The sequence below is a fragment of the Miscanthus floridulus genome, chromosome 10, assembly GCF_019320115.1.
Source record: "Miscanthus floridulus cultivar M001 chromosome 10, ASM1932011v1, whole genome shotgun sequence".
Lineage (NCBI taxonomy): Eukaryota > Viridiplantae > Streptophyta > Magnoliopsida > Poales > Poaceae > Miscanthus > Miscanthus floridulus.
In genome coordinates this window covers 16,234,380-16,256,393 of record NC_089589.1, presented here as the reverse complement: position 1 = coordinate 16,256,393, position 22,014 = coordinate 16,234,380, and the positions used below count along the sequence as shown (strand labels likewise).

The 22,014-nt window shown below is 41.9% G+C and overlaps 1 protein-coding gene across 2 annotated transcripts; it reads left to right on the top strand.

Annotated features, from left to right (window-relative positions):
• The first annotated feature begins 14,822 nt into the window (after nucleotides 1–14,822).
• LOC136487747 (rho GTPase-activating protein 4-like) lies at nucleotides 14,823–19,609 on the top strand. Of its 2 annotated transcripts, XM_066484849.1 has the most exons (6): nucleotides 14,823–15,849; nucleotides 17,501–17,621; nucleotides 17,714–17,833; nucleotides 18,363–18,491; nucleotides 18,621–18,851; nucleotides 18,960–19,609. In XM_066484849.1, exons 1-6 carry the CDS (start codon nucleotides 15,413–15,415, stop codon nucleotides 19,515–19,517), a joined length of 1,596 nt encoding a protein of 531 aa, XP_066340946.1. In that variant the 5' UTR covers nucleotides 14,823–15,412; the 3' UTR covers nucleotides 19,518–19,609. The 2 variants fall into 2 exon arrangements, with proteins under 2 accessions (XP_066340946.1, XP_066340947.1); XM_066484850.1 differs by lacking the exon at nucleotides 18,363–18,491 and having other exon boundaries at nucleotides 14,826–15,849.
• Nucleotides 19,610–22,014: the final 2,405 nt, after the last annotated feature.

Here is a 22,014-nt window from a genome sequence, read left to right as displayed (position 1 = left end):
CGGCCACTAAGTGACACTCTTTTGGGTTAGCTTGAAATCTAGCACACATGCACACACTAAGCATAATATCGGGCCTAGATGCGCATAAATAAAGTAGAGAGCTGATCATGGAGCGATATACCTTAGTATCCATGGATTTCCCTTCATCATTGAGATCTAGATGTCCATTGGTTGGCATGGGAGTTTTGATAGGCTTGGCATTCACCATGTCAAACTTCTTGAGCATATTATGGGTGTACTTCGTTTGGCTAATAAAAGTTCCATCCTTCACTTACTTGATTTGAAATCCAAGGAAGAACTTCAATTCACCCATCATGGACATCTCAAATCTTTTGGTCATGATCCTACTAAATTCCTCACAAAAAGAATGATTAGTCTACCAAATATTATGTCATTGACATATATTTGGCACACAAATATATCTTTGCCAACTTTGTGAGTGAAAAGGGTAGGATTGGCTTTGCCTATTTCAAAGCCTTGTTTAAGCAAGAATTCCTTAAGGCATTCATACCATGCTCTCAGTGCTTGCTTAAGCCCATAGAGCGCCTTTTGGAGTTTGTAGACATGGTTGGGAAACTTGTGATCTTCAAAACCCAGTGGTTGCTCAACATAGACAAGTTCTTGAATAGGGCCATTGAGAAATACACTCTTCACATCCATTTGATATACCTTGAAGTCGTGATGAGCGGCATAGGCTAGAACCATTCGGATTGCTTCAAGCCTTGCCACTGGAGCATATGTTTCTTCAAAGTCCAAGCCATCTACTTGAGTGAAACCTTGAGCAACCAACCTTGCCTTGTTCCTTGTCACCACTCCATTCTCATCTTGCTTGTTGCGGAAGACCCACTTGGTGCCAATGACATTGGTATTGGGTTGTTCCACCAAAGTCCACACTTAGTTTCTTTCAAAGTTATTGAGCTCTTCTTGCATGGCCATCACCCAATCTGGGTCTCCAAGTGCTTGTTCTACCTTAAGAGGCTCCAACGAGGAAACAAATGAGTAATATTGACAAAAGTTTGCTAAATGTGAATGAGTTGTTACCCCATTTCGAAGACGCCCAAGGATGTTATCAACGGGATGATCCCGTTGTATGGTTTGCCTTAGCCTTGGATGCCCAATGGCCTCTTGTTCATCTTCTAGATCTTCATCATCTTCTTACTCAAATATAGGTTGTAGGTCTTGTCCACGAACTAGAGTCGAATCAGCTGCTGCTAACTATGTAGGTGCGGCACTGCCTCCCTCAAGTGTGGCACTGCAGCGCTCTAGAGTTGCAGCAGATGCTTGCTGCAGTGTAGCATCAGTTACGTCAGTGAAAATAGGTGCAACAACAACCTGAGGAACCTCCACTTTAGTGACTTCTTCTTCTTATGGTCTAATATCACTAATAGCCAATTGCTTGATTGCTTCACATGGTGTATCCTCCTTTCCTACAACACTTGAATCAACTTGCTCCACTTGAGAGCCATTAGATTCATCAAATGCCACGTCTACCGCAATCTCAACTCTCTCGGAGGTTTTGTTAAAGACACGATAGGCATGCTCATTTGATCCATAACCAAGAAGAAAACCTTCATCAACTTTAGGTGCAAACTTAGAGATTTTGGGTTTCTTGTTAAGTATGAAACACTTGCACCCAAACACTCTAAAGTAGGACACCTTAGGCTTGTTACCGGTTAGAAGCTCATATGAAGTTTTCTTCAACTTCTTGTGTAGGTAGAGGCGGTTGATGGCATGGCAAGCGGTTTTGACGGCGTCACACAAAAAGATGTCTTGCATCTTGTACTCATCTAGCATTGTTCTTACCATGTCAATGAGCACTACTACAGAATATTTATCCGTGTCGAGCATTTTGGGTTTCCCGCGGCGGGCAAACCGGTCCACCGCCACCGAAAGGCCACGGTAAATCGTGGCTTCCCGCGGCGGACAGCTTTGCCCACTGCGGTTAATCATTCAGGAAAAACAAAAAAAAGAAAAAAAAAGCCCACACGGACTTGGATCTGGGCCGCACTGAACCTAGATCCCGCCGCCGCCGTCGATCCACCGCCGTCGATTGGATCTGCCGCAGCTCCAACCCGCCGCACCGCTGGAGGGAGAGGAAGGGCCGGGGTGGGTGCCACACCCACTGGATCTGCGCCGCTATCGATTGGGTGGGAGGGAGACGACGCCCCTCCATGGATCTGTGCCATCATGGTGGGTTGGGGTCGCCCCTCCGTGGATCCGTGCCATCGCGGCGGGTTTGCGCCGCCCTGCCGTGGATCCGCATCGGACGGGCCACACCGCTGCTTGCCACCATGCACGGAGGAGCACCCGTCGCTGCTGCTCGCCACCGTCATCAGGGATCTGCAAGGGTGCGAGTGTGAAAGGGACAAGATCCACCATTGATCTGAGAGAGAAGAAAGAGGGCTCCACACCTTGCGTCGGATCCACCGCCACCACCGGGGCCTCCATGCTGGCATCGGGGCCTCCACGCCGGCAGGAGGAGGGAGAGGAAGGGGCGCCATCGAGGCCTCCACCACCGGCCGAAGGAGGGAGAGGAAGGGGCGCCGTCGGGGCCTCCACCACCACCGTCGGGGCGGCCTAACCTAAAGCACGTGGGGAGGAAGAGAGTGGGGAGGAAGAGAGGCCGACTACGCCTAAGTATACCTATATATACGTGTAGATGAATATCGGGCCAGCTTGGGCCTGATGGGCCTAGGCCTTTTCCGTGGCGGGCTTTTAACGTTGTCCGCCACGGTAAATTGATTTACCATGGCAGACACCTCACGATGTCCGCCATGGTAAATAGGGTATTTACCGTGGCGGGCATCTTAATATGTTCGCCATGGTAAATCGATTTACCGTGGCGTACACCTTACGATGTCCGCCATGGTAAATAGGGTATTTACCGTGGCGGGCATCTTAATATGTCCGCCATGGTAAATCGATTTACCGTGGCGGACACCTTACGATGTCCGCCATGGTAAATAGGGTATTTACCATGGTGGACATATTAAGATGCCCGCCACGGTAAATCGATTTACCGTGGTGGGCAAAAGTGCCCGCTGCGGTAAATAAAAAATACCCGCCGCGAAAAATCATGGGATTTACCGCAGCGGGCAAAAATAGGTGCCCGCCACAGAGTGCAAAAGTGTAACGCTGCGCATATTCATTTGTGTAGTAGTGGAGTGTACGATTCTTCCTCTCTACTACACCATTTTGTTGAGGGGTGTATGGAGTTGAAAACTCATGCTTGATGCCCTCTTCATCAAGAAACTCCTCAACTAGAGTATTCTTGAATTCGATTCCATTGTTGCTTCTCACTTTCTTGATGGGAAGACCGAACTCCTTTTGAGCTCTTCTAACAAATATCATCACCTTCTCTTGAACTTGGCACTTGTCATGCAAGAAAAATACTCAAGTGAAACGAGAATAGTCATCAACAATAATAAAACCATATTTGTTACCCCCGATATTTAGGTAGGTGACCGGTCCAAAGAGATCTATATGCATTAGCTCCAATGGTTGCTTGGTGGTCATGATACTTTTTGGTGGGTGAGGTGGTCCAACTTGCTTTCCAGCTTGACAAGCGCTACAAATCATATCTTTCTCAAAGTGAACATTTGTTAGTCCAAGGATGTGTTCATCTTTTAGAAGTTTTGCCAAGTTCCTCATCCCAACATGGGCTAGTCGGCGATGCTAAAGCCAACTCATGCTAGATTTTGCCACTAAACAAGTCTCAAGCTTAGCTTTACTTTTGTTGAAATCAACTAAGTAAAGCTTGTTCTTTAATTGACCTAGAAAGATAATAGAGGAATCCTCCCTTCTAAAAACTTCCACACCCTTATCCGAAAAGAGACAATTGTAGCCTATCTCACACAATTGAGGAACGGACAACAAATTGTAACTCAACGAATCAACATGTAATATATTTGTAATTGAATGCTCAAGGGTTATAGCAACTTTACCGAGACCAATCACATCCCCCTTTGAATTGTCTCCAAAGATAATATTTTCATTTGAGTGCGTCATCGGGGAACAAGATGAGAACATACTCCTTTCTCCGATCATATGATTTGTACATCCACTATCAAACACCTAACTTGATCCACCGTAGGAGTATGCCTACCAAACAAGTTTAGTTGCTAGGTTTAGGTCCCCAATTTGACTTGGGGCTTTGCATGTTAGTCATAAGAAACTTAGGAACCCAAATAGAAGTATTCCTATATATGTTGGTTTCCTTTCCAACATATTTGGCAACCACTTTTCCGCTATTATTGCTCTTCAAAACAAAGCATGATGTCAAGCTTTGTCGAGGTGCATAGATCTTTGGTTGATAGGCATACTTGTTCTTGTTACCCCACATTGATTCCTTAGGCTTCTGGAAAAACCTATTTCTGCTGGAACACCTTCTTCTTGGGCTTAGTTTGATCAGGAGCAGAATTGGTAGCCTTCCCATTTTTGCGGGGCGCAGCACTGCCGCCCTTCACTACGGCACTGTAGCTCTGGGACGCTTGAAAGCTCTAGTTTGATTTTGGTGAATTGATGAAACCCTAAGTGCTAACCTAGTTTATCAAAGTGATTATGAGATAGGTAGCACTACTCTAAGTGATGAAGCAAATGAAGATCATGACATGATGATGTTGATGGCATGGTGATGATCAAATGCTTGGACTTGGAAAAGAAGAAAGAAAAGTAAAAAGCTCAAGGCAAAGGTAAAACTGATAGGAGCTTTTTGGTTTAGTGATCGAGACACTTAGAGAGTGTGATCACATTTAGAATTGATAGTCGTACTATTAAGAGGGGTGAAACTCATATCGAAATGCGGTTATCAAAGTGCCACTAGATGCTCTAACTCATTGCATATGTATTTAGGATCTAGTGGAGTGCTAACACCCTTGAAAACATTTTGTGAAAATTTGCTAACACACATGCACAAAGGTGATACACATTGTGTGTTAGCACTTGGGGGCAAGAGTTTGAAACTTCACCGATGGAGTGTTCGACGGTGCCACCGGTGCCCTATATAGAAAAGATAGGGTTTCACAGAGTGTACCGGACGCTGGTCATGCAGTGACCGGACGCTGGGGTCTGCGTTTGGTCAGTGGCATGCTATGAAGGCCTCCCTCGGTCTCTTGACCAAACGCAGGCGACCAGACATAGGCTAAACACTATTCAGCATCTGGTCATGTTGATGTGGCAATGCATAGAGGAGACAATGAGTGACCGGACACTGGGCGAGTCCGATTGGGACTCACCGGACGTGTCCGGTCGTGAGTGGAACCTTACTAGAAGTGACCAGACGCTGGGGTCCTGCATCTGGTCGAGATCAAACTGACGCATCCAGTCATGAGTGGAACCTTATTGGAAGTGACTGGACGCTAGGGTCCTGCGTCCGGTTGAGATCAAACTGCCGTGTCTGATCATGAGTGAAACCTTACTAGAAATGACCGGATGCTGGGGTCCTGCATCCGGTCACTTTGAGCAGTGCATCTGGTCATGACTTAAATGTACTGATGACCGTTGAGATCGGGCGATTAGTGTTTGAAGCAGGGGCCACGTGGCATGCATCGCGCGACCAGACGCTGGGGTCCTGCGTCCGGTCGATCTGACCGACGCGTCCGGTCGCCCTAACTTTTCAGAGAATAGAGAGCCAACGGCTCTATTTCATGGGGGCTTCTATTTAAGCCCCATGACCAGCTCAAGCTCAGTCTCTTGGCCATTTTGTATTGATATAACAACCGTGTGAGCTTAGCAAAAGCCCTCCCACTCATCTCCATCATTGATTCATCATCTTTGTGAGATTAGGAGTGAATCCAAGTGCATTGCTTTAGTGTTTGCATCTATAGGCACTTGGTGTTCGTGTTTTGCTGTGGGATTCGCTTGTTACTCTTGGTGGTTGCTGCCACCTAGATGGCTTGGAGCAGCAAGGATCATTGAGCGGAGGTTGGTGATTGTCTCCGGCTCCGATCGTGGTGATTGTGAGGGGTTCTTGACCTTTTTCCGGTGGAGATCCAAAAGGTACTCTAGTAAATTGCTCATTTCTTGTGTGATCCTCATCTTGTGTTGGTTGTGCGGCACCCTATTGAGGGTTTGACATGTGATGCCAGTTGGCGCGTGAACCTCCAACTGAGTGAATCGCCACAACGAGGACTAGCTTGCCGGCAAGCAAGTGAACCTCGGTAAAAAAATCATTGTGTCATCATTTGATTTTGAGGTGATTGGTCTTCATTGGTATTTATTCTTGTGTTTGATTGGTTCATTCCTCGACTCGGCGGTATAACCATCTTGCTCTCTCTTTTTACCTTACCGCAAACTAGTTGTTAAGCTCTTTAGTGTAGCTAGTCGTGAGAGCTTATTAGTGTGGTTAGTGTGGCTCTTTAGTTAGCCTTTGAGAGCACACTAACTTAGTGTAGTGACATAGCCATTGTGTGGATAGAGACTATATAAACTAGAATTGTAGTAGGTGGCTTACATTTTTAGTAGGCTAGCGCAACACTTGCTTCGCCTCATATTTGTCTAACCGGTTTGTTAAGTGTTGTTGTAGAAATTTTTAATAGGCTATTCACCCCCCTCTAGCCATTAGGACCTTTCAACGCTGCACTGCCGTGGTCTATGCAGGCTGATCTATACAAATTTTGCCCTTCCTCTCAAACTGCACACACTCATGCCATTCACTATCCTTCTTCCATTTGTCTTGACTCCTTTTGTGTGTCTAAGCCCATGTTTGATTGAGGGATGCCTTTCTTGCTTGAATTGTGGCCCTTTTGATTCATTATTCTTCTTGTCATTAGATTGGGTCTCACCCATCCAACCTTTTCCAATGATTTCATTGAGCCTAGCAATCTTCTTTCTCATAGCCTCCATATTTGCAAGGTTAGTGGAATAGGCATTCAAATCAAGATTAAAACATTTTCCTTGACTAGTGGAGGGAGTAGAGATTTACTTTGCCTTAGGGAGATGTGAGTTGCTATCCCAAAGAATACCATATTGCATCTCAAGTTCTTTGTGCTTTTCATCCAAGTCACAATACTTTTTCTTGAGACCTTTATTTGCTTTCTTTGTAATAGCATGGTCCTCTTGCTCTTTGGTCAAAGCCTTGCGCAAGGATTCTACCTCACTTCTCTCTAATGCAAGAGCTTCTTTACTAGCAATGTAGAGATCCTCTTGTTGGATAAGAGTCTCTTCTCTAGATTCTAGCTCTGCTTAGATACTCTCTAAATCCTCTATTAGCTTAGTGTTGAATAATTTGGTCTTTCCATCTAAATTTTTAGTTATCATGTTTATTTCTTCATCACTAGATTCATCATCACTAGAGCTATCACTAATATCACTACTAGAGATATCACTAGGAGGTGGAGGAGATTTGGCCTTCGATTTGGATTTTACCTTCTTACCCTTTGCCATGAGACAAATGTGAGGAGAGTAGTAGTCATCGTCGGACATGTTGTTGAAGAGCCTTGGTGTAGGGGATGACTTGTGAATAGCAATGGTTGCAACCTTCTCATCCTCCTCACTTGTGCTCTCTCTAGTTGAGTCCCATTCATGCCCAATATGAGCCTCTCCCATGTACTTCTTGCTCTTTTCTATGGTTGGTCTTCTCCTCTTTCTTATCCTTCTTATATTTGTTGTCCTTGATCTCATATGGACACTTGGTAATGAAGTGATCGATGCTTCCACAATTATAGCATGTCCTCTTTTTTCTTGTTTGGAAAGCTTCTCTTCACTACCTTGTAGCCTTGCTTCTTTAGCCCCTTGTCATACCTCTTCATAAAGAGAGCAACATCATCAACTTTCTCATATTGATCATCATCATTTTCACTTTCTTTTGAAGATGATGTGGTTTCTCCTCTTTCTTGGACTTACTTGATTGCTTTAGGCTTGCTAGTTGAAGCTTCCTTGTTGATCTTAGACTTGCTTGTAGAGCCTTGCTTACTTAATTTGTTGGCCTTGAGAGCTACATCCTTGGTCTTGATGCCTTCTAGCTTTGCTTGCAATTCACTAAGCTTCTTCCTCTCATTTGCTTCTTCTCTTTGCATGTCAAAGGTCAAGATCCTCCCAGGTACATCATTTGGTGTGAAGTACTCAAACTTCTTCTTGTCTCTAATTAGAGTCACTACGGTCTCATTTCTAGGTGAATAAGCCTCTAACATAATCTTGACAACTTTATGATCATCTAGCTCATCACAACCATAGCCTCTAATCTTGCCCACCATTGTCATCAACCTATCAAACATCTCTTGTGGCCCTTCTCCATCCAAGATTACAAACTAGTTGAGCTTTGACATCAACAAATCAATTCTTGCCTTTCTCACTTTGTCAACCCCTTCATGTGCTAGGTGTAAAGTGTCCCATATTTACTTGGCAACATCAACCCCAATCACTCTATTGTACTCATCACCATCTAAAACACTAAGCAACACACTTGTGGCTTGACCATTGAGGTGAATAATTCTCATCTCTTCTAATGTTGGGTTCTTGGGATCAATCGGTGGCACAAATCCATTGCAAACAATCTCCCAAATGCCAGGGTAAAGACCTATAAGATAGACTCTCATCAAGTGCTTTTACTTGACAAAGTTTGTCCCATTGAAATGGGGTAGCTTGCCCATGGGCACATTGATGAAAGAGCTCTAATCCTGGTTAGTCATAGGTATAGAAGAATAGTTAAAGGATACGGTGGCATATTTGTTGTTGTCGGCCTTGCCCTTTCCTTTCTTCTCATTCTTGTCCCCCTTCGACACTTGGTAGGACTCATCAACATCTCCATCTTCAGAACTACTTGATATGTCACTTGATGATGCATCTGTTGCCTTCTCTTCTTCTTCCTTCTTCTTCCTAGCTTCTCTCATTTTTCTTCTTGCTTCTCTCTTGAGCTTTCTTTCTTCTTTTCTTTGCTTCTTATCTTCTAACTGCTGCTACTCCTTCTTCTTCTCTCTTGCTTCTCTTTTGAGCTTTCTTGCCTCCTTCCTTCTTCTTCTCTCATTCTCATTGAGAACTCTTACGGTATCGGTAGCCTCAAGATGTGGTAGCGTGGTGTTGCTTGCTGTCGACGCGCTTAGCTCACTGCTATCCGTGTCGATATCCACCCACTTCACGCCACTAGTTCCTCCTTTGGGCTCCATACCTCACACGGTGAAGCGTATATGAGGTAACCTAGCTCTGATATCACTTGTAGGATCTCTGGTTGGCCTAGAGGGAGGTGAATAGGCATGTCAAAACAAACACTCAAACTTTTATCAAATTCACCCTGCGGCACTACCGCTCTGGAGGGTGGCACTGCCGGACAGCGACACTGTCGGACCAGAACAGCGGCACTGCCGCACCTGTAGACAACTTTGAGTCACAGTTTAAAATTAGTGAACAGGAACTTAGATCGGAGAAATTTCTTAGCTTACTGCAGGTATGATAGTCACAGATCAAGAGCTAGAATGAGTAGAAACACTCCACACAAGTAGATCGACTAGAAACCCTAGAAATCACCTCAACCAATAATATGAAATGCAAGTAATGTAAATCAAGCACAAGTGACATAATGATTTATCCCGTGGTTCGGTTTGCCACCAAGGCTTGCCTACCTCCACGTTGTTGAGGTTAGCCACTAAGGCTGAGGGCTTTCCAACCCTTCATCGTTCTCAAGTCAAGAGACCTAACTCTTGAGATGAGGGGTGAGTTTACTAGCTTCAAAAGATGGTTACAAACCTTCCGAGGCTACCACACAAGTTGGCAAGCTCCACGGGCGATGCTCTAGCCGGCTAGGAGCCAAGCTCCAAGAGTAACGAACACAACCGCTGGTCAAAACATGAACCAGTGCTCTTTTGAGTTGGGGAATCAATGGAGCTGCTCTCTAATCGAGTTTTGGACCCTTTTCTCTCAAGGATTGATGGGGAAATCAATGAATTTGCTTGAGGGCTCAAGGTCAATAATGGAGGGAGAGAGAGTCTCCTTTCTATTTTGGACGAGCTGGAGTGAGGAAGAAGAGGTAGAAAGTCATTGGGGAGGAAGGGGAAGGGTATAAATACCCCCAGCCCCCAATGGTCACTTAAGTCGTGGTAGTGCCACGGCTCAAGTGCGGCAATGCTGCACCACTCAAGACAACAAGGGTAAGAGTAAAGTGTAGACTGTCTTAGCTGTGAATCTAAGGATGCATGTGTAGGTTTGAGCACTTGGTAGCACATGTTAGTTTAAGCATTGTGTTCCCCTTTATAGTACGGCTTTTCCTATACTCAAATTCAAAATATAAAAGAATTTAAACCTCATTTGAGTTTGAAGCCATCAACATTTGTAATTGGAGGCTCCTCCGTTTCATGTAACATCCTCAAATATAAATTCTCTGCTTGTCATCTCGATAAATCTCATTAGTTCTCTAATTGCGTGGTCATTATCACAAAAACCCACAATTAGGGCTTGATTGCACTTTCAAGAACTAATGTGGAGGTTACGTTGAGGGCCTACAATTAGTAATGTTAAAATATTTGTTATCATCTTTTGAATTGCACTTCTATAGTTATACCAGCTCTTTTGCATCGATTTCTATGACATCATGAATCTAGATTTTGGCTTTCAAATTTTGGTATTTTTAGTTGCATTTTTTTATCCACTTGTTAAGCTAAAATTTTAGTACTTACTATAACTTCAATATTAAAAGTTTGCCCTTTATATTTTATAACAAATAGATTATAGGTCCTAGCCCACAATCTTAGCTTAACAACGTCATAAACAATTGTTTTACCTAGCTACACCATAATACTCAAGATGTTGAATTTATTTGCTATATCAAAGAGTTATATGTAATAGTATTTTTTATAAAAAACTTAGAGTTCTTAAAAATTAAACCAACATTGATGGCATAATTTTTCATTTCAACGGTATAAATTTGTCTAATATAATAACTTATAACATAGAGTATTAATACAATTTAAACTATATGTCAGTTGGCATGTTGTTTGTCAAGGGTACATTTTCCATGAATGCAACACATATCATTTATGTTACTTTTAATTTAGTAGTGGTATTATTGATTTTTAGACGTATATTTGAGGGACATTTGGTTTGCCTTTTTTTATAACAACATAGGTTATTCATTTAGATACAAATCAAAGGGGTTATGTTATATTATCTTTCATAATAGCAGATGTGGGTAATTTAAAAGAAAATATATGTGGTTTCTTTGCATATCTTTCATAATGGTATATGTGGTTATTTAGATGAAAAATTAGGGGTTGTTTAAATTATCTATCATAACGGTACAACTGGGTAATTTAAGGCTACTTTATATATTTTTAATAATGGCTGAGGTGCATAGGTTTTTTAGGAATTACTCCCTCCATCCATAAAAGAATATAATTATGGGATGCGTGCCGGTCAAACTAACTCAAGTTTGACCAAGTTTATAGTAAATAGTATTAGCATTTATATTTCCAAATAAATTTATTTTGAAAATATATTCTATAATAACTAATCTATTGGTACTTATTTTGTATCATGAGTGTTAGTACCTTTTATATAAATTTTGTCAAAGTTCAAACTGTTTGACTCGAAAAGTGAGAACTGTATTCTTTTGTGGACGGAGAGAGTAGAAGAGATTCAATGACTACTATAATGATTATGACCATTATGTACTAAATTAATAAGGTTAGAGGTCTATCCCTAAAAAAAGGTTAGATGCCTATGATTTTTTTAAGACTTTTGGATTTAGCTTTTTTCTTAGCCCTTACCATGAGGGTTAACGTGGAGGTTTAGTTGAATGTCTCTAGAAACAAGATTATTCTTTTTCATACCATTATGGTGCTTACATGTGTATTTTGAGATCAACGACCCATTACTTTTACATGATTCTGAGTTGGATGGGGAAGAGGATGCAGTTGGCAACGTGTTGTAAGCTTCAAGATATTTCCTACATTGTATATCTTCCTCTCATCGGGTGAAAGCATCAAGATGACGTAGTGCATGCCCATGTACATGTTTGACACCTTTCTGGTTTCCTCACAGCAGGTACTATCTTTAGGAAGATGATATTTATTAAATCCTTGCTTGATCCAAGGACGACATTCATAGAGGAGTTTTTCCTTTTGTTCTGGGGTACATAACGTCCCTACACATGAGGAAGTTATTGCACACACTAGCAAGATGAAAATTGCTAATTTTCCATAAAACATCTTGTGGTGGTGGTGGTGGTGTTCAACTAGGCTAAGGAACAAGTATCTAATCAAGATTAATCAAGAACTTCATGACGACATATGCTCCCTTATATAGGAAAGAGAACAAATATAGGTACATGAGGATTTAAAGCTAGGGATGCCTCTTAATAGTCTCATAGAGGAAGATAGATACTTCTATAGGTGGAGGCGTGGAGCATGATATGCTTTTATGACAATTAAATTATGTTTATATAGGTTTTAGATGTTGATTTATATCAAGATATCCATATCTAACTTCACCCTATCACACTTCTCATATTCAATCAATGTATACCAATTGAATGAAGCAAAACTCCAAATGATTAGTTGTGTATAGTTCTTCTATTACTCCCACACCGTCGAAATGTAAGTCATAGTTTTAGGACTCATACTTTGACCACTGTTTTTTTTTCTACAATCTATGTATCTATGTGTATGGCTACCCACAGTTAATAAGAGACATGTTAATAAGAAACATCAAGCCATCCAACTATAGTGAGATCAACTAGAACGGCTTAGATTTAGCATGAGCTTCTGAATTTGTATAGAGTAAAAATAAAAATCGTAGAAATTAAAAGTATAGTATGGATAGGTAATTTTCAAAATGTACGTATGTCTGCCAAATTTAGTATAAACTAAATAGTTCGTCAGCTCTTGTTTACTCTTGGGTTTATTCTACGAAAATCCTAGCACAATTGCACAGGGGTGTGACCTAAAACCTAAAGGCTGGACTGACTTATGAAACGAGAATTCAAAAAAAAAAAAAAAACCTCTCGGTGCCGGCCCAATCATGTGGAGAGCACATGAACGTCACGTGATCATCAAGAATCCTATAATATGTTCATTTCTTCTGGTAACTGTAGCATAGTACTTATTCCGATCACAGAAACTTGTCGACAGTATTTACTCATACATTTAAATCTACACACATTTATAATAATTACATTATTTAATTAGAAACATATGAGTTATATGTTGGCGTTGTATTAAAAAATACTGTATATTTTACCCAAAAAATAGTACTCAAAGATATGCATTAAAAACCATACAACAACTCTATGATGTATTTTTTATCAAACTATTTTATGTTTGATCATTTTTATATTAAAGAATATAAACATTTAGAATTTTAAGTAGTTATATTATGAAAGTATATTTAAATATTAATCTAATGGTATTTAGAGCATCCCGACCAGACAGGCTAGCTATTAACCCTAGGCCAGCAGCGGATCTAGGAATAATTTTAGGGGGGCTGAACAACACATATCTTTGACTGCTGCTCGATCTTAAGTCTCAACTTCACCTATACTATAGAATTTTGCCTAAAAATTTATGTGAGCTCCACAGGGATTCTACTGTTACGGTGTGGATAGAAGGGCTCGAGCCCCCTAGTGGATCCGCCCCTGCCCCAGGCTCCATGTCCGCACGGAGACTCCAGATCACACACACTAGTAGAAGCAACAGCAGCTTCACTAGACAAAAACGTTGAGGCACCGGCTAAATTCACACGCTCCCACTGTTTACGAGGGAGGCTAGTAAAGAACTCTAACAAAAACTAACGGTTGATGGTTTTCGCGGCTGATAAGCCAGCTGATTCTGTTTTACTGTGAGAGAAAAAAATACGGTATCATGACTAATAAGCCGAACTGATAAATTCAAACGAACAGACCTGAAAATACTTTTTTTTTTGAAAGCAACACCTTATGATGGGAGATCTTAAGTCTTCAGTTGATACCTACATGGCCTATACCTTTAGCTCAAAGATATGGTTTTGACTGTTTGTGTTAAGCCTTTTTGAGAACCAAGCGTAACTAAGCTGGTTAGATTTCTTATAGTGAAGCATAGGGATGAAAACGGATCGGATACGGACGGATATCACCGATATTATATTTGTTTTCATATTTCTGTCCGGATTCGGATTCGAATACGGATAGCGTCAACTATGTCGGATATGATACAATTGGATATCGACATCATAAATATGCGATTTGAGTATTCGGATACAGATACGGTATCGGATGTTGGATATCCGGACTCGGATACGGACATATCTCAACCCCTCTAAACGGATTCGGTTTCGAATACGGTCGGAAAATATCCGTACCGTTTTCATCTCTAGTGAAACATGATCATCGTCTAAGTTTAAATTCTCGGTCTGATATAGATGTCTGTATTTTTAAAATTTTTGCCTGTATTTTTTAAGATTTATTGGCACTATGTTTTTAGTATAAAAATATTTATATAATATCTTAAAATTATCTAAATATCTTAAATATTTATAATTGTTTATATAATTTGGTCGAGAAAGTTTGACTTAATAGCTAGAGTTAGTATTCTTTTTGACCAAGGTAGTACTTCATTTCTTACGATGGATGGTTTTGAGTACATGTGAATTAAACGCGACATTTACACGCCCTAGCGGCATAAATCAACATGATTGGAGAAGGTATTTGACGAGTATTATCAACCTTTTTGACCTTTTGACCCTTTGCACTTGCAGCCAGATTGGGCCTTTTTTTCAGCTGAACCAAATCATGACTTTCGGTATCATGGGAATTGACATTACGCTGTCCTGCGGTTAATCGGTTCCGGAAACTTGAGGCGACGTAGCCAATTCGAAAGAGTCAGAAAAGCTTAGACTTTCTCTGACAGGGTTAGCTCAAAATGGAGAAGAAACGCACGCGTGAACGAGAAGCGAGAACCAAGAGCCTCATGAGCAGCCATGTGTGCATAAAGAGGAAGAGTAGGAGCAGAGCAGAGCAGGAGACGAATGATGGTGCCATCACCTCCAGCTCAAGCCCTCCCTTCAATCCAACTCCACCTACTCAAAATAAACCTCTCCATTCTCCACCAAACAGCCCACAAGATTTCATCATCTCCTGCTTAAACTGGGTCTTTGCTGGCTATAAAAAAATCCAAAGTTTTTTTTCTTTCAAATCTCTCCTTTTGTTGTCCATTTGTGGACTCTGCAATTATTTTTTGGTTGTGATTTGCATCGTGGATTTGGACCACGCGCACCACCGCCAACGAATCCTCCCCTCGAATCCTGCCTCAACAGTCCCATTTCCCAATTCCAGTCCAAAGCGAGCATCGAAGAAATCCTAAATAGGCGCACCAAGAACTCCACCACGGGAATCCCCAATCATTTGTTGGTGCATTTGGCCCCCCTCCACCATCCGAGAAATCCCAAGAGCTCATCCCGAATCGCCCCCACATACAGCTCATAGTTCCAGCGAGAATTCGAAAAGGAGGAAGCAATGACGGAGGTGGCGCTGCCCCGGGGCCCGGCCAACCTCGCTTCCCCCGCAAGCCGCGCCTCCTCCTCCTCGTCCTCCTCGCTGCGCTATTTAGCCAGTGCCGACAGCGACGTGCTCCCCGGAAGCGGCAGCCCGGAGCGCTCAGCGGGATCTACAGGGAGCCGAGGAATCCGGCAGGCAGGAGGGTCGGAGGAGGAGGAAGAAGAGGAGCGGTGGTCGTTCTTGGCGCTGCTGTTTGAGCTGCTGCGGAAGTCCCTGCTCCGCTGCAGTGTGGTAGGCGGCGGCGGCGAAGGCGAAGGCCGCGGCTGTGGGATGGAGATTGGGTTGCCGACGGACGTGCAGCACGTGGCGCACGTCACCTTCGATAGGTTCCATGGATTCCTGGGGCTCCCCGTCGAGTTCGAGCCGGAGGTGCCCCGCCGCGCTCCCAGTGCCAGGTCGGTCCCATCTCCCGTGTTCATCAGTCGGTGCCAAGTGCGTGCTTTGAAAGATTCGATTTTTATTCTCAATTCTGTGGTCTCACAGCATTCAGCTTTCAAGGAGGTTCTAGTTCCTCTTTAAATTTACTTTGGCAGATCTTGATTTTTTTTGCTCCCAAAGTCCTAACATGTGGTTGCTACAAACGTGCTTAGTTAAAAGTTCTGTGATCTTTTGGCATTTTTATGGCGCAGTTGTTTGCCTGATGGTCATTTTGATTCTAATTGGAGTCTAAAGATGGGCCCATCATTGCAAACGTCATTATGTTCTGGTGAACTTTTCCAAGTTTCCATTTGATTTTAGTGTGTGTTTGTATTGGTTACCTTGGCGGCTTGGCTTTGCTTGATTTGAGGTACGATAGGCTGCAAATATCGTGATACTAGTTGACAATTTATTATGCTTTCGGCCACCACTTAGTACAGAAATATTTTCTGTTGCTTCACATAATTGGTTCCCATGATTCTTTAGCTGTTTACCTCATCCAGGAATTGAACTAGGGATATAAAGTAGATTGTTAAATCATCTATTATTATAAAGAACATTGAAACAAGCCGGTATAGGTTGTCCTGATTAGATGATTTATGCTCTTTTCATTGGCACTAGATTTGTGAGCTACTTATTTCTTTTATCATTTATCATCTGTCTGTTTGTACACTGTCCTAGGAGTTGATTTTTTTTTTTTTGAAAGATCCGGTTACCAGGCTTATTATTAATAAGGAAAGAGACAGGAGTTCAACACATTACAAGAGCGAGTAGCGCTACCACCTGCAGCAGACTGCCTCAAGGGTTGGGAAAGGAGAGAATAGGCTAATTAATCGCTGGGAAATTGACTACCATTAGGGGGCTTAGAAACTTAGCCCCAGCGAGGGACCAGACTGAGCACTCATCTCTGAGGAGTTGAAATATTGTTTCTCTGCTTCCCCATAATTTCTGACTCATGCTCAAAACAGACAGAACACAAAGTATAAGAAAAGTGCATAGGTATCTTGTTTCTTATTGGGAGTTGCAAGATTTAAGTTTTCAGTATTCTTGGTAATCCAAAAGGAATAAACTAAAGTGTTGTATATCTGGTTCCTACTTTATAGAAGGATGGGAGCCTAGTGCCTCCAAAAGAAGATAAAGTGGCACAAACACCTATACCCAATCTTCAAACTCAAGGATTGCTGGTATATGATCAATAAAACTTGGATAATTTGATATATCTTCTTAAATGATCTGAGATCCTAAAATGAAATTGAAAGGTCATAGTTTGGCCATGAGCACTGGAGTCAACTATCACCAAATCAGTACGTTCAGCCCCCAATAATTTTTTTATTTTTTTCCACAACTTTGTATTGATCCTTAGTTTTTAACTTTTTATACGTGTGAAGACTTTTTGGCTCCCTTGCATATAATTTTTAAGGATTCAGATGATGTTCTTGGGCATCACTGAAATTGTTAATTATTGATCATTAAAAGATTCATCGACATCATATCAATGACATAGTGGTCATATCCTTAATATTGCAAAGGGCACGTTTATTGTGCAATGCTAATGTGCATTTTTAACAACACGTCCACTGCATGTGTGCTTTGGCTGTTGCAATCGGCTAATTGAAACTTGAAATGCAGTGCAAGTGTCTTTGGAGTTTCAACAGAATCAATGCAGTGTTCCTACGATACGAGAAGAAATAGTGTCCCAACGATCCTGTTGATGATGCAAAGGCGCCTTTATGAACAGGGTGGTCTTCAGGTGTGTTCTGTTAGGATTTCCACGACTCCTGTTTTCATTAGCACTTAGTAACTTTGTCTGATCAAATACAGTGTCTTCCTTTGTACTTTCAGGCAGAAGGTATTTTCCGTATTAATGCGGAGAATAGCCAGGAGGAATTTGTGAGAGACCAGTTAAATAGTGGAATTGTTCCGGATGGCATTGAGGTCCATTGTTTGGCAGGCCTAATTAAAGTAAGCTTCTTTCTAATTATTCTGTTCATCTGTTGGCAGCATAAGTTTTTAATCGCATGAGGTTATTAATGATTGTGCTTATCTTTACTGTTTGAATTTCATGTCAACTACTGTCAGAGAATCCACACTTCACTTTGTAATGTAACTCAGTTTATCTTTTTCTGCACAAAGATATTGCGTCAACTTTCTTCCCTACTAGCAAAACTGCCCATGCATTGCAATGGCACAACATATCAAAGAAGTACATTTGTATATATGGCTAACCTTGGTTCCATGATGTTAGAGAAAGATTGGGGTGAGGGTGAAACTAATTTGTGTTCAGTGGCATGGTGGGTAAATAAAGCGAAAAATATGGGTAGAGACATAGAGTGGTGGTGATTGCAGACACACCAATGACACCATCACCATCAATTCCATTGTTTTAAGTAGTAGAGATACACACAAAATTGTGGATTTGGGATCATGCTGTTGCAGAATATTATCTTGCTTTTGGAAGCAGTCATGTAGTGTGGTCAACTTATTTAAAAAGGGCGTACCCAGTGCAGAGAGCTCCCGCTTTGTGCGGGGTCTGGGGAAGGGTGTCAGTGGCAAGCCTTACCCTCGCCTGTGCAATGCAAGGAGACCGCGACTCGAACCCGGGACCTTCCGGTCACAGGCGGTAAGACTCTACCGCTTGCACCAGGCCCGCCCTTCTATGGTCAACTTATTTGATGCTAATATTTTAGTTACTCAGCTTTACTTGACAAGGTATATTCTCATCAAATTTACTTTTTTCATCACTTTTCAGGCCTGGTTCAGGGAGATGCCAAGTGGGGTGCTGGACTCGATCCCGCCGGAACAGGTGATGCAATGCCAATGTGAAGAGGATTGTGCTCGTGTGGCTAAATGCCTTCCACCAGCTGAAGCTGCTTTGCTTGATTGGTCTGTTAACCTGATGGCTGATGTAGTCCAAGAAGAACAGATAAACAAGATGAACGCTCACAATATTGCTATGGTTTTTGCACCAAATATGACTCAGGTAATATACTGTGCTAATAACCTAGCAAATTAACAATATATCTCACTCGTCACTCCAAATACAACTGAAATGGTTAGGCATGCTAACTATAGGCCATCTACCTTGCAGATGGCAGATCCATTGACTGCACTGATGTATGCTGTGCAAGTGATGAATTTTCTGAAGATGTTAATACAAAGGACCCTCAAGGATAGAGAAGAGTCCAGTCTGGAGGATGTTTTGCTGCCCCAGAAGGATCCATCTGATGAAAATGGGCATCAGAAACCCAGCATGACACTTGATTCGCTCGTTGAGGAAGGATCCAGACGTCCCTCTTTCGTCAAGGATGAGCCTCTCCTGAACAGTCCTGCACACAGTAATGAGGACAAATCTAATGAAATTAATGCTGCTGAAGGAGCCACTGCTGCTTTCACTGTCCAGACAAGTACGGAGAGCTCTGCTAGTTGCTCACAACCTGCACTTGCTGCTCACGCTGCTACTGCTGATGCTTCCAGCACAACTACAAATTCTCTTCAATGGAAGGAGAGCCAAAACCTGAATTGTAGGACTAGAAAAGGTAAGGGTGAGTCTGCAACGCGTGCCACACCTCCAGCTGAGAAATCAAGAGGCGTGAGCATTGTGAGCCGGATAAATTCCAAGGTTGAACGGATTGAAGCATGGAGATGAAATCAAATGACATTTCCATTGTTGTTGTGCACTAGATGACTAACCTGATGTTTTGCTGAAAATAGGAACCCAGACTGCTGGGTTGCACATTTTGCATTTTGTCTGTGTATCATTTCTTGCTGTATCATGGTCATGGTATTTTGAGATTCATTCTTCTTACCATCACTAACTTTTGTATCTTTCTTATGGTCCCTTGTTTGAGTAATGAATGAAAGATATTGATGCTTTCTTTTGTACATAAATCTCTTCAATGCCTAAATTATGATTTATGAAGTGCCTGAAAGTTCAGGTATGACCTGTGCTGTGCTTGTCTTATCGCTTAGTACCTTATTCTGCTCTCTGCACTCCTTTCAAAATTTCGGATTGCAGCTTGGGTTGATCACTCTTTGTGTTTTACTTTTGGAAAGTTTAATGCTTTATTTTTGTCCCTTTCTCTCAGTGCTCTCTGAGTTGCTTATCCTTTTCGACAGTATAATTTTCCTATGCTGGACTGTCTGCAACTGAGCTCTCAAGCACCATATTCATGCCTTCTTTCATTGCATCATGTAGCTTTATTCTACCTCCCCTCCTTCATTCTTTTTTTATTACAGGCTTACAGAATCTGTGCAAAGGTTTTCCAGCTCTCGTGACAAATACAGTGAACAAGCCAGTCACCACCAATTGCTATTTCATCCTGTCTTTTAGGCCTACTCAACAATGAAAAGTCAGACAATCAAGGATGATTTTGAGTTACCTTGATTTCTGCCTGTTCAGCTAGCTGTGTTGTTCTTTGTTGATGTGGCTGTCATCCTTTATTCCCTGTCGGTATTTGGAAGCTCTGTATTCCAATCTCAAGATCACACTAGCATTATTCTCTGTGAGAAGTACAGTACCAGTAGGCAAAAATCTTTGTGCAGTGATTGGTTGGTTCTAGCACCACTTAAAATCGGAATTTGATCTACTGATACTAGAGCCCCATGAATTTTTAGGCAAAGTTCTATCGTGTAGGTGGGGCTGAGACTTAAGATCGAGCAACAGTCGGAGGTATGTTGCTGTCGCACTTTTGTTTAGCCCCCCTAAAATTTTTCATGGATCCGCCGCTGGACAGGTCAATTTTTGTCCCAGAATACTCAAGCAAAGACTTGATGGTGCGCATTACAAAGATATAGTTCATCCATGTACGAAGTTAGTGCTGATATTCTGATATCTAAAACACCCACTCATTGGTGCTTGCTGGAGTGACGGTGCTAGAGAAACTGAATGACTTTTTGCGCTGCAATGAACTGTCTGAACTGAGCTCTCAAGCACCGTATCCATGACCCTTTTCATTGCATCAGGTAGCTTTATCTAATCTTCTCTCCATTGGTTTTCCTTTTAGGTTTATCGGATCTGCGGTAAGATTTTTAGCTTTCAGAAAGAATAATATATGTTTTAAACAAGCAAAACGACGCCAACCGCCCTTTCATTCAGACAATGAAACAGCATGGGGGAAAAAGAGAGGTTTGCCCAATGCCCACGCTCTATGATTGTTGAGGTATAAATCTGACGAATTCCTCTCTTTCTGTGGTGTGGTGACTTTCACATGCTTTGTTCCTTGTCCGTTTTGGAAGCCCCCTTATTCCCTCTTCTAGATAACATTGGTCTTATGTTAAAAAAAAAAGAGATAACACTGGTGTTATCCTCCTTTTCCATAATTATATAAAAAAAGTTATACATAAGTATTTTCTATAAATTGTTGAATGGCTAAACCTGATTGTGTAATTTTCTTTCTTTTGTTCTTGTAAAGTCTCCTTTTTTATATTAATATAAAAGCAGTAGGGGCCTGGCCCCTCCTATTACATAGAAAGGAAGCACTGGTGTTATTCAGTGACAAAGGCAAGTACACTACTGTCTGGAGAAAATCATCCCTCTTTTCTAGGCTTTAGCACCACTTGAAATCAGAATCTAGTTTTGGCAGACAGATTTGTATGCTGACCTAATCGGAATTTCCACCCTGGGCTGCATAGTTTGCTCAGGCGAGACAAAAAGCCACCGCAAGTTGCCCTGTTCGCTTGGCTGATAAGCCATGGCTGAAAGTACTATTGGCTGATTTGTTGTGAGAAAAAAATACTGTTCGTTGGCTGAAAAAGTACGGCTTATAAGCCACTATGAGGACAGGTCAATTTCTGTTACGGAACCGGAACATTGACGCAACTGATCACTCGTGCAAAGTACATAGACATTTCACGGACTCAAAGATACATTGTTGCATTCAACTGTAAGATTTTCATCCCTAAAGAGACATTATACAAAATGGAAAATGGATTCTTTCTTAGCACTGCAGTGGCGGTTGTTTAAATCCAATGTCTTTAGCGCTGTACTGACGGCCATATTCTCCAGTTGAAAGACTACCCTCCACTTGTTAAAACTGAAGTGATATATGCAAGTATATTCCAATTCCACAGCCACAGAAAGCCCTGCATATTTCTCCACCGCTCCTTTTTTTTCTTCTCCTAGTAGTATATATATATACATATAT

What these genes read in the sequence shown, in the direction of transcription:
- LOC136487747 (XM_066484849.1), top strand. Translation starts at nt 15,413, where the DNA reads ATGACGGAGGTGGCGCTGCCCCGGGGCCCGGCCAACCTCGCTTCCCCC. An exon ending in GTTTGGCAGGCCTAATTAAA is followed by an intron (nt 17,834 to 18,362) that starts GTAAGCTTCTTT and finishes TTATTTAAAAAG; the next exon opens with GGCGTACCCAGTGCAGAGAG. An exon ending in GGACCTTCCGGTCACAGGCG is followed by an intron (nt 18,492 to 18,620) that starts GTAAGACTCTAC and finishes ATCACTTTTCAG; the next exon opens with GCCTGGTTCAGGGAGATGCC.